The 18,017-nt window shown below is 37.1% G+C and overlaps 1 protein-coding gene across 6 annotated transcripts in view; it reads left to right on the top strand.

Moving 5' to 3' along the window:
• The window catches only part of ARAP2 (ArfGAP with RhoGAP domain, ankyrin repeat and PH domain 2), a 355,345-nt gene that overhangs the window by 121,385 nt on the left and 215,943 nt on the right, over window positions 1-18,017 (top strand). For 5 of the 6 annotated variants that reach the window (XR_008687007.2, XM_055434098.2, XM_055434096.2 and 2 more), the window contains exons 21-25: window positions 2,209-2,421; window positions 6,665-6,770; window positions 10,141-10,288; window positions 11,764-11,832; window positions 14,446-14,520. Coding sequence is in view for 5 of the 6 variants with exons in the window: in XM_055434098.2 (XP_055290073.2) it covers window positions 2,209-2,421; window positions 6,665-6,770; window positions 10,141-10,288; window positions 11,764-11,832; window positions 14,446-14,520 (611 nt within the window). In the remaining variant the exon portion in view is untranslated. The remainder of the gene's footprint in view (window positions 1-2,208; window positions 2,422-6,664; window positions 6,771-10,140; window positions 10,289-11,763; window positions 11,833-14,445; window positions 14,521-18,017) is intronic. The other variant, XM_055434095.2, reaches the window with a different exon arrangement.

Below are 18,017 nucleotides of genomic sequence, written 5' to 3'. Positions count from 1 at the left end.
GGGAGTTCGTTAGGAGAAGGAAGGATTAGGGATTCCAGGCAGAGGAATCTGTGTGTGCCAGGGGTGGGGTCATGAAGGAAGTTGTCTAGTCAGGGAACTTTGGGTAGCTACATGTGGTCAGAACTTAGTGTGAGAAGAGCGGAAAATAAAAGAAGCTGGAGGACTAGTTAGGACATTCATATAGGGTCTTATATATATGCATGCATGCTAAGTCATTTCAGTTGTTTCCAACTCTTTGTGATCCTATGGACAATAGCCCACCAGCTCCTCAGTCCATGGGATTCTACGGGCAAGGATAGTGGAGTGGGTTGCTATGCCCTCCTCCAGGGGATCATCCCAATTCAGGGATGGAACCCATATCTCTTCTGTCTCCTGCATTGGCAGGCCAGTTCTTTACCACTAACACTACCTGGGAAGCCCAGGGTCCTGTGTATCATAATAAAATCCCTAAACTTGCCCTCTGTTGTTGTTCAGTTGCTCAGTCACATCCGACTCTTTGTGATCCCATGGATTGCAGCATGCTAGGCTTCCCTGTCCTTCACCGTCTCCCGGAGCTTGCTCAAACTCACGTTCATTGAGTTGGAGGTGCCATCCAACCATCTCGTCCTCTGTTGTCCCCTTCTCCAACTGCCTTCAATCTTCCCAAAAACTTGCCCTCTAGTCAGTGGTAGGGGGCTATATCCATATTTTTAAGCATTTTGGTAACACCAGCAGACTTGTATCTCAGATCATTCTACTATCATTTTCAAGACAGACTGGAGGGCTCAGTGGAAATAGGGACAGAGAGGTGCAATAACATACTGAGGAGTTGGGTGCCTGAAATTATAATAGTGCAGGTATTGGAGCAAGGGGACAGTTTTTTGAGAGAAGTCATGATGAAAAATATATGTGACAGTTTTTTTGGAAATTTTTATTGATTCTTTTGATATGATATGTGAGAAAGAGAAGTTCTGGCTTACAAATGATTAGGGAGAAGGCAGTGCCACATATTGAGGTATCAGAACAAGATAAAAGGCATGTTGGGATTGGAAGGTGAAGTAGTGAATGGGGCAGGAAAATTAATTTGTTTATATGTATAAGTATAGTCTATGTGGCTTGTATTTGGGAAGTCCTGTAATTATATATAGATGTAGATATATAATGCACACCTGCATTTGAAAGTTTCAAAATTAAAAGCTGAGTAGAAATATACATGTCTTAGTTGAAGTGATGAAAATGTATGGGTTCATCTAGAAAATTTTGTAGGGGATCAGAGAAGAGAATTGAGGACGGTTTCCTGGAATCATCAATAAATACTGGATAGCAGAATAAATAGAAGACTAGAAGAGGAGTCATAGAGGAAGGGGCCAAACGTGATGAGATCATAACTTCGTGAAAGCCTTGAGATTAACAGAATTTTAACCAGGATTCACTGGAGTATTAGACACTGCAAGGGGATCCTATTACATAAAAATTGAAAAGCATCTGGAAAGCATATTCTTGAGGAAGATGGTCCCAACAGAGTGGGAATTAGGCCCAAAGCAAGAGTAAGTGGTTAAAGGCTCAACAGGGATGCAAGATGGTAGAAAGAATAAATATAGAAAACTCAGATTAGTTTTCGAAGAAAGAAAAACAAGAGGCCTGAAGGGAGGGGGCAAAAAAGGATTAAAAAATATTTGCATATCATCATCATCACCACCACCACTCCTCTTCCTCCAGTTAACCACTATTACTCTTATTTTATGTGGGAAACTTGATCAATATGTAATTCTGAAAAGTTATGACCCAACTCTTCCATCTAGAAGAAGGTGTGGAACAGACAATTAAATATGCACATATGAATGTAGAAACTTAAAGAAATTTATACCAGAGAGTCTTACTTTTGTCAGTGAAACTGAAGGCAAATCTGTACTCTGAGAGACTAAGCAAAGGGCACTTGCAGTAAAAGAACATTTGAGAAAGATGCTATGAAGAACTGGAGGAAAGACTGGCCTAGGGCCTACTAAAAGCTGAGAATGGAATAGTTTGTTCATCAGTTTTGCATTTTACATCATAAAATTTGCAAAGCGGGGAGCTTTTTACTCTCATGCATGTTTATATAAACTCTAAGATGATGATTTTATCTTATACATCATCCAAACACAGATATTAGTTCTTTTTTTGAGATAGTAAAATGGATTTTGGCCTGAGATTTTCTTCATATAATCATTTTTTTTTTTCTTAACAAAGGTTTAGGATACAAAAATATCTATCAAAAGAATGGTGATCCGTTACATGTAAGTGAACTCCTGGAGAGTTTCAAAAAAGATGCAAGAAGCTTTAAATTGAGGGCCGGAAAACATCAACTTGAAGATGTGACAGGTGTACTGAAGAGATTTCTCTCCGACATTGATGATGCACTTCTCACTAAGGAGCTCTACCCGTACTGGATCTCTGCCTTAGGTAATACATAAATTACAGAATAAAGGCTTGCCTTCTCATTTGATAATAGATTTTTTAAATCACCTCTGATAATCTGAATATTTAATTGAAAGGAACAGTGTACATAATGGCTTAAACAGGAACTGTAAAATAACTGTTATATGTGTCTCAAAAGAAATTTATGGTGGTAATTGCTAAAGTCTTTTATGATAATATTTACTTTTGGGTAGATTTCGTAGTGCTTACTTTGCCTTAACTTTGGAAGTGTTAATAGGTAAGTCCATGTAGGCTATTGATTTCTCATTAAGATGAAAAAGAAAGGCTTATTACAACCTTGGTTTTACATGGTTTTAACATATAGCTCTTTGGCTTTCCTTTTTCATTCATTCTGCCTCTTTTGAGTTACATGACAAAAGACCTTTTTACTCTTCATTTTTTTTTTTCAGATTCTGTCTAATGAAGTAAAATATCTTTGCTACACTCTAAGAGAACTTATTTACGAAATGATCTTAGAAAAACAGTTTATTAAATCAGCTGCATGTGTGTTAAATCACTTCAGTTTTGTCAGAATTTTTGTGACACTATGGACTGTAACCCACCAGGCTCCTCTGTCCACGGGGATTCTCTAGGCAAGAATACTGGAGTGGGTTGCCCTGTCCTCCTCCAGGAGATCTTCCCAACCCAGGGATCAAACCCATATCTCCTGCATTGGCAGGTGGGTTCTTTACCACTAGCACCACCTGGGAAGCCCTATTAAATCAGATAATGGGTCAAATTGATTTCAGTAAAACCTATATTTCAGTTCAGTTCAGCCGCTCAGTTGTGTCCGACTCTCTGCGACCGCATGAATCACAGCACACCAGGCCTCCCTGTCCGTCACCAACTCCCGGAGTTCACTCAAACTCATGTCCACGGAGTCGGTGATGCCATCCAGCCATCTCATTCTCTGTCGTCCCCTTCTCCTCCCGCCCCCAACCTTTCCCAGCGTCGGAGTCTTTTCCAGTGAGTCAACTCGTTGCATGAGGTGGCCAAAGTATTGGAGTTTCAGCTTTAGCATCAGTCCTTCCAATGAACACCCAGGATTGCTCTCTTTTAGAATGGACTGGTTGGATCTCCTTGCAATCCAAGGGACTCTCAATAGTCTTCTCCAGCACCACAATTCAAAAGCATCAATTCTTCGGTGATCAGCTTTCTTCACAGTCCCAACTCTCACATCCATACATGACCACGGGAAAAACCATAGCCTTGACTAGACGGACCTTGGTTGGCAAAGTAACGTCTCTACTATCTAGGTTGGTCATAACTTTCCTTCCAAGGAGTAAGCGTCTTTTAATTTCATGGCTGCAATCAGCATCTGCAGTGATTTTGGAGCCCCCAAAAATAAAGTCTGATACTGTTTCCACTGTTTTTCCATCTATTTCCCATGAAGTGATGGGACCAGATGCCATGATCTTTGTTTTCTGAATGTTGAGCTTCAAGCCAACCTTTTCACTCTCCTCTTTCACATTTTACCTCCATTTATTCAAAATAACTCCTTTTTTAGAAACATGATAATATATATTTTTAAATATAAACTTTGCCTTTAATCCCAGATTTCTAATAGAGCTATTTTCATTTTTCACATTATTGACAATACGGTGTTTTTCTGTTGAGAAATAGTTTCTTCCATTGAAAGTATTTGTTTAATTTAAAACATAAATATGATATTTGAAGGGATTAATTTTGAAATCCCACAAAACATCTGTAGTTGAAAAATAATGCCAAGATTGACCCTTTTTGTCTCAGCAAGAAGAGAGTAGTATTGTTATTAAAATAAAACTCTTCATAATGTAACTACTTAATTCAGAAGTCTTTTCTTTGTTTACTATGTTTTTTAAATCAATAGTTTTCATTCTAATCGCAAGAAGAGTTGATTGTATAATTTTCTGGAATGTAGAATTAGGTAATACATCTTTTTAAGCGCAATTGCCATGCCACCCTCATTTTTGTTTTAAGATTTTATTGTAATTCATAACCATGAAATTATAGTGCCTCTATTTTATAAAGACTTAAATTTGCCTTCATGGTAAAATCAGTCATCAAAAATCTATGACAAATATGCTTTTGCTGAAGTTTCAAATTTAATGACAAAGAGGTTTCCGTTGTTAAACTACAGGAGAAGTTAGTTGAGAAGTAGCATGTGTCAGAGAGGAGTGTATTCACCTTCCATTTGGATGTGAATCCCTGAGAAATTACTTTGAGAAGACTTCGACTACTAGTGTTGAAAGTTCTTTGCTTTCAGATCTGTTATAGCTCACCCTGACCTGTTAGAAAGTACCCTTTGTTAGATCTGACAAAAGTAAACCAGAACTCACTGGATGACCTCATTGGAGAGCTCTCTTGGGTCTGTGCAGCCAAGGCGAAGAATGTCCTACAGTTGCATAGTACCTGTTTATATGATACACACAACCTCTTCCTCTAAGAATGCTATTAAATTGTCTGAAGGCTGTGACTAGTTGAATGGTTGTATTTTCTATATGACCTAAAATCTATCTTCAGTTTCCTTTCCAGTTACTCAAACTTCATTTTGAAAATATCATCTATTTTATTCTTATAAGACTTGTGAAAATAGGCTATACTGGCGTGTGCTTGTTATAAGCATAGTAGTGTAGTATTAATTACATTTAATTGAATAAATACAATTACCTCTACAGTTAGAAACTGGAAGACATGAAGGGAAACATTTGGATTATACCAAGAATGATAGCTAATTCTTAATTCACTTCTAGTATAGTCTTTGAAGGTTACTGGGGTGTCTTCCCCTCTTGCTTTTAGACAGTCATCCATCATCATAGTTAAGTCAATATGATCATGTTTACTTTTATAGATCTAGTGTGCAGGTGAAATCAGTACAAAGGAGCTATGAGTTCCTGTTATAAATAGGAGCGTACTTCAAAAATGTGTCACAGAATTGCTTACCTCCCCAGGGATCCGAATGTCCTTTACAAGTGACTGTGTACTTTGAAAGAATCATTAATGTGCCACTGGCTTTCTGTGAATAGAGTGTGTAGGGCTAAGCAGAAAATTAAAAGCCTTGTTTCCAAAGGTAGTTGGGAATTGAGAGGGAATATATAAGTACAATCCCCTTGAGTTACAGAGTCAGCACAAGCTATTTATTTGAAGAGAGGTCTCTTATTTGCCCTGTGAATAGGTTAGACCAGACCACCACTGCACAACCTCCAGACTCTAGAACTTTGGAGGTTCCTGTGCAGTTACTTTTAAGTATTTGACTTCTTAGGGTTAGGAGAGTGGAGGAGAGTAGTTCCTTCTTGTCCTCCTCTTCAGGACTAAGTTCTAACCATGACAAAAGCAGAGGGTCTATCTATCCTTCTCTCAATCTGTATCATTGTTCCCATGATACAGCCTCCACATGACTTATTCCACTGACCCCCTGCTGCTGCTGCTAAGTCACTTCAGTCGTGTCCGACTCTGTGTGACCCCATAGATGGAAGCCCACCAGGCTCCCCCTTCCCTGGGATTCTCCAGGCAAGAACACTGGAGTGGGTTGCCATTTCCTTCTCCAATGTGTGAAAGTGAAAAGTGAAAGTGAAGTCGCTCAGTCGTGTCCGACCCTTAGCGACCCCACAGACTGCAGCCTACCGGGCTCCTCCATCCATGGGATTTTCTAGGCAAGAGTACTGGAGTGGCTTGCTATTGCCTTCTCCGACTGACCCCCTAACCTTCTCCAAAGAACTGAAGTTTCCAGGGCTGGTGAAAGGCCCTTTGCATGGTTCTGTGGAGTTAATGTACAGTTCATAGTTCTGGGATGGTTCAAAGTTTAGGGAAAATTTTTATGATGCTATCAAGGAAAAATGGCCAGACATGTCATTTTCTAATAACAGTGAGATCTTTCCAAAGCTATGGTTAAAATACTTTTGGCTCATCTCTTCAATTTGTAGGCTAATTTGTTACTACTTGAAAATAGTCCTTTTAGTTGAAGTTCAGTAGAATGTAGCATTGAAGATAAAATACAGACCTGGATTTTAAAAGTGCTTTATTTTTAATTACAAAATATAAGAGCTGTGACATATAGCCATGGAATATTTACGTAAACATCAAATACTTTTCCAGAATTAGAGAAGTTTGAGTGTTTTCTGTTTTGAAACTTGATTGTGTCAGTGAAATACAGTTGTGAATAGTGTTTTAAAATACTGATAAAAGGCAAATTGGTAATATAAATGATTAGTTAGACCTAAAGTTTCACGTGTGTGTGTTTAACCTCTAGATACCCAAGATGACAAGGAAAGAATTAAAAAGTATGGAGCATTTATACGTACTCTTCCTGGGGTGAACCGAGCAACATTGGCAGCTATAATTGAACACCTTTACAGGTGGGTGGATTCATGAACTTTTCTAGATATTTCAAATATGGCACTCAGTAAGTCATTATTTTTTTTAAAGTACTGTGGTTAACCTTCTTCTATTTGTGAATGTAAATCTTTCACCCTATCTTAAGAATGGTTTCAAAATGGAATTCCCATAAACTGTCAGTTTGGTGTCTCTTAATGCAATTAAGATACATTTCAAATAAATAGCCCTGGAGAATTTCTTAAATGGAGTAGAAATAATCATATATCACCTTCTCAAATACATCTGGTACTTAAACAAGAATTTTAAAACATTTTGATGTCAAACTATTGATTAGATAACGGAAATTTCAAAAGTCAAAACCATTTTCTATGTCAGAGCATGTAGTCCCCTACATTTGGGAGGCCAGGAGAAATAAAATGGTAGCTTGAAAAATGACATCTGAAAAATCAGGGTGTTTGGGAATAACATTTTAAGTCAACAAACTTAAGGTTTGTTTATTTTGCTCTGAGCAAGAATTATTGCAAAAACTTAAATCAGTGTAAATATTGCTTAAGGAATATATTGTTGGCAGCTTCCTGCATGGATGCAATATTACCTTGAATAAATTTCTGTGAAGCTGAATTCTACTAAAAATACCTTAGCTGAAGTTTAGATTCCTGAATCTCCACAATGTGTGTTTTGTCTTTATCTTTCTTTTCCAATCACTACTTCTCATGCATGTAAACTCCATTACTATGCATCTGATTTTCTTATTATGTCATACAAATATGGTCGATATACTGTACAGTCCTATCTCTATGCCTAAGAGACACTGGGACAGATTTTTTTTTTTATTCACAGATTTCAATATGTCACCTGCTGCTACAATTATCAGTTAATATTTTAAACATTGAATTGCATATAATTCTTAAACTTCTTAATTCATACTTGAATTTCAGATAATGAGCTACTTTCTATCCTTTGTTTAACTAATATTTATTTTCACTCCTACTATATACAATGCCCATTAAGAGTCCATGTGAACAGAAATGATTGCTAATAGTATATGAATAATAAAAATAGTCTTAAGACAGGAGTTTCCAAACAGCACCGAGGAACCCTGAGACATCACAGTGGGGATGGGGACTTACAGGGCTGCTGCAGGGCATTTTATACATTTTAGGAAAACACAACACTGTCAGCACAGATTTTTAAACAGAGAATTTTAGCATACAGCATGAAATTAAAGAGGAACGATCGCGTGATCCATCATTGTGTGTTGAGATCCAGGTGATGCTTCAGATCTAAGAGGATAAATGAACTGGGCGTGACAGAAAATTAAGTACGAGACATGAGTGAGGGATATTTTCAGGAAACGTGTGCTAGAAGATGAGATGGTTTGTAGCTGGCTGGCATCCGGCTGTGAAAGGCTCTGTTCATTATGCAGAAATATTTGTATTTCATTCCTTTACGTGATAAGGACTGACTGATCCAATCTGTTTTAGGATAATAACCCATGTCCTGGGATCGATTGGGAAGAGGTTAGAACGAAGGCAAAGAAAGCTACTTAAGACACGATTTCTGTGGACTTCTGATGAGAAAACCTGAGTGGGAAGAAAGTAAACTGGATGAATATGGGACACTTGCAGATACTAGTGTGGGAGCAGGGAAATAAAGGAAGAAAAGGAAAATACATAGTGGACATATTTATGCCAGTAATTCAGGTAGTTACAGAAACTGAAGAGGTGATAAGTGCTAGAGGAGAATGCTCAGGAGAGATGAGAGTATTTGATAGTGTTATCAAAGTTTGAGAGGTCAGTGTGGATAAAGTCAGATTGATTTAGCATTTACTTCTATTCGTGCCCTAGATAACAGATCACTTCCTCCGTGACTAATATTGACTTAATTCCCTTCACTATATATATTTATGTTACACACTGCAGTGTGATTAGGGGCTTTCCTAGTGGCTCAGTGGTAAAGAATCCTATCTGCCAAACAGGAGAGGCATGTTCGATCCCCAGGTCGGGAAGATCCCCTGGAGAAGAAAATGGCAACACATTCCTCAACCCACTCTAGTATCCTCACCTAGGAAAACCCATGACAGAGGGGTCTGGCAGGCTACAGTCCATGGGAGTCCATGGGGTCACAAAGAGTTGGACACGACTTACTACTAAACCGCCACCACCACAGTATGATTAACACAAAGTCTCTGCCTGTGAGATGCTTAGATTCTAATAGTAACAGAGGCAGACTTGCAGATAAAATTTCCAAATATTTATAGTCTAGTGTGGTTTTGAGAGGGATGCCCACAATTATGACATCCTCCTCTATTAACTTGTAATGCCTTTTGCATCTTATAAATCATACATGATGATCAAGCTTGCTCTGTCTCCCTTATGCAGTTTGGTATTTCATTGTTTCTTACACTGTCATATATATTGCTGTCATATTTCCTTATTTTTCTTGTACCTACTAGAATCTTTGCCCTTTATAGTCAGGTGTACCTACCTAGTCTTGCTTTATTCCTTAATAGAGTTGATCTCCCTTTTTTAGCATGTATTTTAGAAATTCACAAATGTAATTAGACAGGAGATAGAGCAGCTGTTATGTCTACAGTCAGAGATAGAATTAACTGATATTTCCATGGGCATAAGTTAGAGTTCTGCATTTTTATCATTGTAAATTTCCTTTTATTGGGGTGATGGCTATGGTTTTTTTCTTAATTACTTTGAGCTTAAACATTCATGAATACTTGAAAGTTCTTTGTAAAACTGGTGTTTGTAGCCTACTGATTGGGAGAATTGACTCTTTTCATGTCTGTTCATTGTAAAAAGTGATTGCTCTCTGAGAGGTGTCTTATTTTGAATAACCATTCAAACACTTTCGACCAGGCATTTTCTCACCTGATAAGGATGTGCTGGGAAATTCAACAGTTGCCCTGAACCTTGAATTTGGAACTCTTTACTTTATGCCTCCCAATTTACCATTCTTGCCTTATTTCCTGCTTACCTACTGCCCCCTGTCCCTCTTTTATTTATGCTTCCATCCTACAAGTCATTTGACACCTTTCTGCAAGCACACCTTTATGCCTTAGCTACAGGTTGTCCCATCTGTAGAACTGTCTGGATATTGGGGAGGGGGGTCCTTCTTCTAAAGCGATGATCAAGTGCTGCTTTGTAACTTGTAGTAATATCTTTTACAGTAGTCTTTTCTAATGTTCTTAAACCTGAAGGATTCTTGGAAGAAAGAACTGTTTATTTTTCTTTAAATCACCATTCCACCTTTAGTATCAGTGACTTTCAATATGTTTGTGTTTAAAAAATAAAAGAGGATAAATGAACATGAAGACATAAGTTTTATGAAATTTTCACATAGAAATGTGTTGTAACGAGTACTGCTTTTCTCTAACAGGGTTCAGAAATGCTCAGAAATCAATCACATGAGTGCTCACAATTTGGCCTTGGTTTTTTCCTCCTGTTTGTTTCAAACTAAGGGACAAACTAGTGAAGAAGTGAATGTAATCGAGGACTTAATTAATAATTATGTTGAAATTTTTGAGGTAAATATTTTATATCCTGCCCTTGTTAAAATAGTTTTGATGTTATTGTTTGCAAACAAAAATATGTATTTTAGGATGTCTTTATTCATGTCTTTAGGAATACTTAAAAATAAAGGATAGGTACATGATCCTTCGCTTTTCAGATATAAGTAGCATTTTAAGCTATAGCCATTCATTTAAATTTGGCTGCTTTTAAAGCTTTTTTACCATCTGGTGTCTATTGCACAGACTATTTCTATTTATAGTGTTTTTATGTTTTTTTTCTCAGTATGTGTATGCATTATAAATATGTCTACTCAGAGGTGTGAAATTATGAAATTCACAAATTCAGTAAATTACATCAGGCTGATAAATTTTGCAGTTGAAAGCATTTTAGAGTTTTCATTTAGTTGTGCATGAATTGGAAAAAAATTCTGAAGTAATATTCTGTGGTTTTTATTCAGTCATCTCTATTCTAATTATTTGACTTGTCAATTTGCTATTTTATGAAGTCCATATTTTCATGTTTCATCAGAAAACTCTTAGAATAGGGATAATTTTTTATTTCAAAGGAGTAAAAACAGAGGAAATAAGCCTAGGATTTGAATATGGTGGGAGGGGATGTAGGGGACCTGGTCAAAGGTCCATTTCCACTGCTTGACTGTTTCTGCCATCTCAGTGTTGTCATTAAACCTTTCCGGGCATTCTGTTAAGTAGTCCTGTATAAGACCCCTTGTTTTCCAGAATTGTGTCTTTACCACATGATCAAATAGGTTAATGTAATAGGTTAACTTTTGTAGTTCATACTTTTGTATAATAACTCATCACAAGATTGCTTTAAAAAGGAAAAGAAAGTAAATTTTAATAAAATAACAGAGTTCGTAATTTATGTAGGAATGAACAATTGTTGAATTCTCTTTGCTCCTTGATCTCCTTTTTATCTCTTCCTTTATGTGTCCCCTGTTTTTGATCAATAGCAATGTCTTCACAATAGTTCTGATGCTGAGAAATGAAAGACTTTGAAAAAAAAAATGTGTGGCTTTGCATGCTCTCTTGATTTTCTGTTTTTGTACTGTTATAGTAGTAAAAATGTTTATCTACATAGTTTTGTTAAGTCCAACTTTAACCAAATGGTGGAAACTTCATGAGCCCTTAATGAACAATTCTGATAAAAGAAGTCTTTATTCTCAACATACATAAACCCTGTTGAATCCTTCATCAGCCACTTTGCTTATTAATGCACCTCAGCAAAGGGGATGCCACTGATGGAATGTGTAGCCTAAAGTGGTATCATCATAAGATATTCTGAACTTTATGAGCCTCTTATCTTGTTGGCTTTATATCTGCCCTAGCTGTGTGGGCCTCCGCTGATGAAGATGGCCATTCTCATTTATTTTTAACATGTCAGTCTGTAAATTCCTGAAGAAAGTTATGTGAGGATGAGTACCATCACTCCTTGTATTTTATTAGAATGTCCCAAATTATATTTTAAACAGGTTAAAGAAGACCAAGTCAAACAAATGGACATAGAGAATAGCTTTATTACCAAGTGGAAAGACACTCAAGTGAGTAGTAATAGTTAGATCTCCAATTTTAAAAAATTTAAAAAAACACAAAAAAAAACAAAGCAAAAACTTTCATTGTGAGTAAACATTTGTTGTGTTTATTTTCAAATTCCTATTTGAAGCAAAGTGTAACTAATGGGGGAAAAAAACCTAGATAAAACAGTTGTGAAATCCTGTAGCATGACACATACAAAATGCCAAAGTATGCTAATGTAATGTTTTCAAAACATAGATGGAAAAGTCAGTTCTAATCTTATCACAATGTCCTTTTTGAAATCAGTTTTCATTTATGAAGCACTGTTGAAAATACTAGTGGATTTCAAAGGAAGCATTTAAAGTCAAAATAAATACTAAAATAAACAGAAAATTCAGACTCCCTAATGATTCTTTCTATTATGCTTTTGAAATTATAACTTATTTCTTATCTGCTTTTGCTTTGCATGCTCTTGGATGATTGCACTGGTGGGACCGTTTCTATTGTGCACTTCATAACATGTCAATTTATGTCTTAAGTTACTTTTCTAGATCTTCCTTACTTTCCTCAGTTGCATCATATTGGATTTGTATGTTCAGGTTGCACTACTGCTTTTTCAGGGTACCTTTCCTTGTTTGATGAATATTCACTGGACTTTTTTGAGGCTGGGTTTGTCTTCTAATAACTAGCAATTATAGTGGGTTCAAGGTACCAGTGTAGATAAAACAAATTGGTCAAATAAATTCTCTTTGTAGGTACATTCAGAGTATGAGGTGAATGCTTTCTTATTAGTCAAACCCTAAGTTCACCTCATTCCTGATATACACACAACTAATTTAGAGGAATTGTCAGAGCTATCATTCCATATGAGGGAGATGAGGAAAGGCTTTCATTCAAATGTGTAGATCCCCTAGTACCAGTGGAAGTGTTAGTCACTTAGTGTCTGACTCTTTGTGAACCCATGGACTGTAATGCCAGGCTCCACTGGCCATGGAATTCTCCAGGCAAGAATACTGAAGTGGGTAGTCATTCCCTCCTCCAGGGATTCTTCCGACCCAGGGATCGAACCCAGGTCTCCAACACTGCAGGCAGATTATTTACCGTCTGAGCCACCAGGGAAGCCCACTACTATGATATTAATTCCATAAGAAAGTGTTTCCTCCATTTTGACCCAAAGTAATTAATGCAGCCTCCAGAGGAGTTAGGAGTAACACTAAAAAAAACGTGGCTTATTAGCAGTTGGTTCTCTCAGATTCTTGATTTTTGGAGAGAGTTTCAGATATGAAACAAAGGATTGTGTGAGCCTACGGGTAATCTTGGCAGCACTATCTATCTATATTGTTACTGGATAAAGTATGAGTACCATTCTGCGGTTTTATCATTTGTATTCATACTACGCTAAAGAAATGAGTCTTGAACACTTTCTAATTAAGTAGAAGTAAGTATTGCTAAAATAAGAAAAGAATTGTCTATAAAATAAAGCAATTCGGAAGAAAAGTAGAACAGTTTGGAAAAAATCTGTTGTTTTGTTGGAGTTTTTCTCCAGTCCATTCAAAACTTGTCTGAAGTAGTTTCCTGACAGACTCCAAGTCTTATCCCTGTTTGATTTTCTGAGCTATTCTTATATTTGGCTACACTCTATGAATTCTTTGTGTTTGCTTTTTTAATTTTTAAAATATGTCCTTCCCGGAGAGTTGTTTATACAAACACAGGGAAAAGTAAAAATGTCAACTGTATCTTTTCTTCCCTAGCATTTTTATGTAGCTTGAAACATAAGGAAGAAAAATTGGAAATAAGCTTTGCTAAGCCTGTAGTGTCAGAATAACCATGAACAGCTCTTCAAAGTACATTTTTAATGTTTGCCTCATAAATTTACTAGCAGGTTTTATTCTGAGGCAAATTTAACTTTGAAATGATCATTTCTCCATTATGATCTTTTTCTAAAAATGAGTGATGGATGTGACTTCTAAGTGATTACATAATTTAAGGGAATTTCTGAAAAATGCAACTCAAAATATTTTTCATAGATTTGTTTGGTTTTTTGTTAATCTTCTTCACATTATTCTGTCAATCTACATAGTGACATCTTATGCTTTGTATCCCCTGCCTTGTGTTTTCTTCACATAATGTGTCTTAGGTCTAATAGTGACCCAAATAACCTAGCACTTGATGTTTGGCTAAAGGTAATTAAAATAAAGACTTTATTATCTTCTTATATTCTGTTACTTCACTTTTAATTTTTGTTGCTAAATATTCATTTTCTATTTGTAATTTTAATATAGCTCTGACCTAATTTATCCTCAAATTTCAATTTTTGGCCTTACCATCTCTGTTTCTACTGTAGCCAGATTCATTACTTTGATAAGAATGTTAAGGGTATGTGAGGACATTATACTTTTGAGTAAAAGACAAGAAAAATGGTATGTGATTGTGTTTGCTGATTATATCATTTGTGTAGATTCCACATCCTTAACTATATCCAGAAAATGGTTATCATTCTATTGTTAACAGGGAGATTGATCCCATTTCATTATTATAAAATTTTTAGAAATACGACTAGGACTTTTGAACCATCTTAAGAATTGTGTGTGTTCTTGCAACATACTTATATTTGCTGTCTTCACATCTGCCCATTTTAGGTTTCCCAGGCTGGAGATTTGTTAATTGAAGTATATGTAGAAAGAAAGGAACCTGACTGCAGTATTATAATTCGGGTGAGTCCCAAATATGAAATGTAAAGAATACTGTTGAAAATCATAAGTGTTAGCATTAGTCAGCATATCTTGAATTTTCCATTGTTTTTTCTGTCTTATTTTATATGTCCAATTCAAATCATGACAAGTTTGACTCTTTCTGCCAATATCCTCTGGGAATCCCATGTTTTAGTCATTTGGAGAACACCCTATGTTCTTTGGGTTGCAGTTAGGATATTCTATAGGTTCTATAGAACAGCCTGAGCTCTAACATTTGCTACTCATCTTCCTACCTTCTTGACATGAGGCAACAGATATACTCCCATCAGAGTCTCTATCTTCTTACCTTTCTAATGAGGGAAAATTACAGTATTTATATAATAGCATTAATTTGAGGACTTGGTAAGATCCTGCCTGTAAAATACTTAGCAGATATCATGGTACATAGTCAGTTCAGTTCAGTCGCTAAGTCGTGTCCAACTCTTTGCAACCCCATGGACTGCAGCACACCAGGCCTCCCTATCCCTCACCAACTCCTGGAGTTTACTCAGACTCAAGTCCATTGAGTGGTGATGCCATCCAACCATCTCATCCTCTGTCATCCCCTTCTTCTTCCACCTTCAGTCTTTCCCAGCATCAGGGTCTTTTCAAATGAGTCAGTTCTTGGCATCAGGTGGCCAAAGTATTGGAGTTTCAGCATCAGTCCTTCCATTGAATATTCAGGACTGATTTCCTTTAGGATGGGCTGGTTGGATCTCCTTGCAGTCCAAGGGACTCTCAAGAGTCTTCTCCAACACCACAGTACAAAAGCATCAATTCTTTGCTGCTCAGCTTTCTTTACAGTCCAACTCTCACATCCATACATGACTACTGGAAAAACCATAGCCACATGGTACATAAGTGCTTAATAAATAACAACTAGTATAAATCCCCCACCCTTGTATCCTAGACTTTGTTATTGTTGTTTTGTCACTAAGTTGTGTCCAGCTTTTTGCAACCCCATGGCCTATAGCTCATCAGCCTCCTCTGTACATGAGATTCTCCTGCCAAGAATACTGGAGTGGGTAGCCATTCCCTTCTCCAGGGAATCTTCCCAACCCAGGGACTGAACCTGCATCTCCTGCATTGGCAGGTGGATTCTTTACTGCTGAGCCACCAGGGAAGGCGATCCTAGACTTTAGCTTCCAATATTTCAGTGTACTGGAATATGAAATAATTCCTTCCTTCCTTGGTAACTTTAGTTAACCATTTGTTTTGAATTTAAAAGATCCTTTTCATGTTACCATAATCTGTACATAGTCAGCCTTAAGAGAGTAAGACTGCTTTCTTTGTGCATAGGATAGACATGTTGCCATCTAACAATCGAAATTCAGCTTTAGCTTCTTAGCTTTTTCAAAGTGCAAGATAAAACAGAGTCTTAACATTAAATATTTCTGGAATTTAGTTATGTCTAAGATACTGTAATTATTATTTTATATATGTTTAATGATTACATATGGGGATATTCTCAGTTGGCACAGTGCTAAAGAATCTACCTGTAGTGCAGAAGACACAGATTCAATACCTGGGTCAGGAAGATCCCCTAGAGGAAGAAATAACAATCCATTCCAGTATGCTTGCCTGGACAATCCCATGGATAGAAGAGCCTGTGTGGTTACAGCCCATGGGGTTTCAAAGGGTTGGACAAACTGAGCGACTAAGCATGCACATGCACAAATGAATACATATGATTCTTTGACACTGGTTACCCAGCTGTGGAACTAACACGAGCTGCCTTGCACTCCTTGGCCACATCTGTTTGTTAGGCTGAACGTGTGATGTTGATCACAGGGGACATGAGGAAGTAGTAGAGATATCTCGGCATGAGTCTATCACTTATGCTGAAAGGGATAGTCAAAGCACATGACTTAACGCCACTTACCTGTAAACTCTTCACTAGTTCATTTTATCTAATAGTGCCATAACAGAAGTTATTAAAATTGAGCAAAATTTGTATTTTAAGTATATTCACATAAAAGAGTATCTAGTTTCACCTACAAAAACTCTAAATTCTCTTGAAAAACATAGCAAAAACTATACAAAAATAAACATCCGGTTAGTGCTTAAGACTTTGCATATCTCTTATATTTATTTCAGCCAATCGTTACCTCAATACAAGGAGGTAGGTGAAGCAGTGATGTCTCACATTCATATGAGTAGAAATGGGAATTAATAACATTAAAGCCTGGATGCAAACATTAGTCATGATATTCCAAGTCTGATGTTCATTATATCAGTTTGTGTATCACTTAGAGTAATTAATTCCAAAATGTGCTTTGTAGAGTTCTAGGTGTTCTGAAGAGGGGCCTTAGGTATCACCTGGAACAAGGAAATGAGTTCCAATTTTCCATTCCTGTGTCAACCTGAGGAACTCCCTGCCGACTATTTCGCTAGTCTGGTTTCTCAGTAATTTATTTTTTTAAGGAAGGACTATACTTCTTAAAAAATTGTAAAGCCATTCTGATGAGTGACATCACTGAAGTCATTCATCTGCTAAGGTTTCTATTCCTTAAAATTCTCTGCTTTTGCCATATGCTAATTTTTTTTTCTTTTAAGGTTGTACTATATTGAGCTTTTCTAAACAGCAAATAATGGACTTCACTGCATCATTAATATATTCCAAGTCAGTGTTAGTTGCTCAGTCATGTCCCAACTCTTTGTGACCCTATGGATTATAGCCCGCTAGGCTCTCTCCAGTCAAGAATACTGGACTGGATAGCCATTCCCTTCTCCAGGGGATCTTCCTGACCCAGGAATTGAACCCAGGTCTCCCGCTTTTCAGGCAGATTCTTTACCATCTGAGCCACCAGGGAAGCCTAATATATTCCAAAGGTAGCACTAAATTCTATGAACTCCAAAAGACAGACTATATGAGTTACCTCTAATGAAAGATGTTTATATTATTTATATATGTGCAATATGCTTATGATCAATAAGGGACAGGAGAAATGGAAATGAGCACATTTTCTAAGAAATTTTTAATAGGTGCATACTTGTACTGAAAATGTGGAAATGAGGTTGCAGCTGCAGTATTCTAATGCGTAAATCATGTTCTATTTGTTTAGCATTGTAACTAAATTCTAATTGGAGAAAGCCAACTTGCTTTTGGCCAGCATGCCTGTAAGGCTGGTAAAAACAAAAACAGGAAGAAAACAAATGAAAACCCCCAAAGCCCCTGAAGAAGGTGGTGTACTTATGCAGTGGCCCGAGGCTCTGAGACTCTCGGAGAGCCGGCCCCCAGGCTGACTCTGCAGACTTTGCCCTTGGCCTGAAAGCAGACTTTGGCATCCCAGCATCTGTCACTTGGCATGGCAGGGAACACCACACACCACTAAACCCGGGGCTTTTTGGCATGGTGGACCGCAGTCAACTGTGTATAATTTAGAGCCCAAACTGAATAACTGAGCCATTTGAACTCCTGATTATAGAACTGAGTGAAAAGATTTTTGCCTACAAGGCCATAGGATCCAATATCTGTG

The sequence above is a fragment of the Moschus berezovskii genome, chromosome 5 (genome assembly GCF_049115385.1).
Source record: "Moschus berezovskii isolate FMDL1 chromosome 5, NW_MosBer_1.0, whole genome shotgun sequence".
NCBI lineage: Eukaryota > Metazoa > Chordata > Mammalia > Artiodactyla > Moschidae > Moschus > Moschus berezovskii.
Note: the sequence above shows the minus strand (reverse complement) of the source record. Positions and strands in the feature narration are given on the sequence as shown.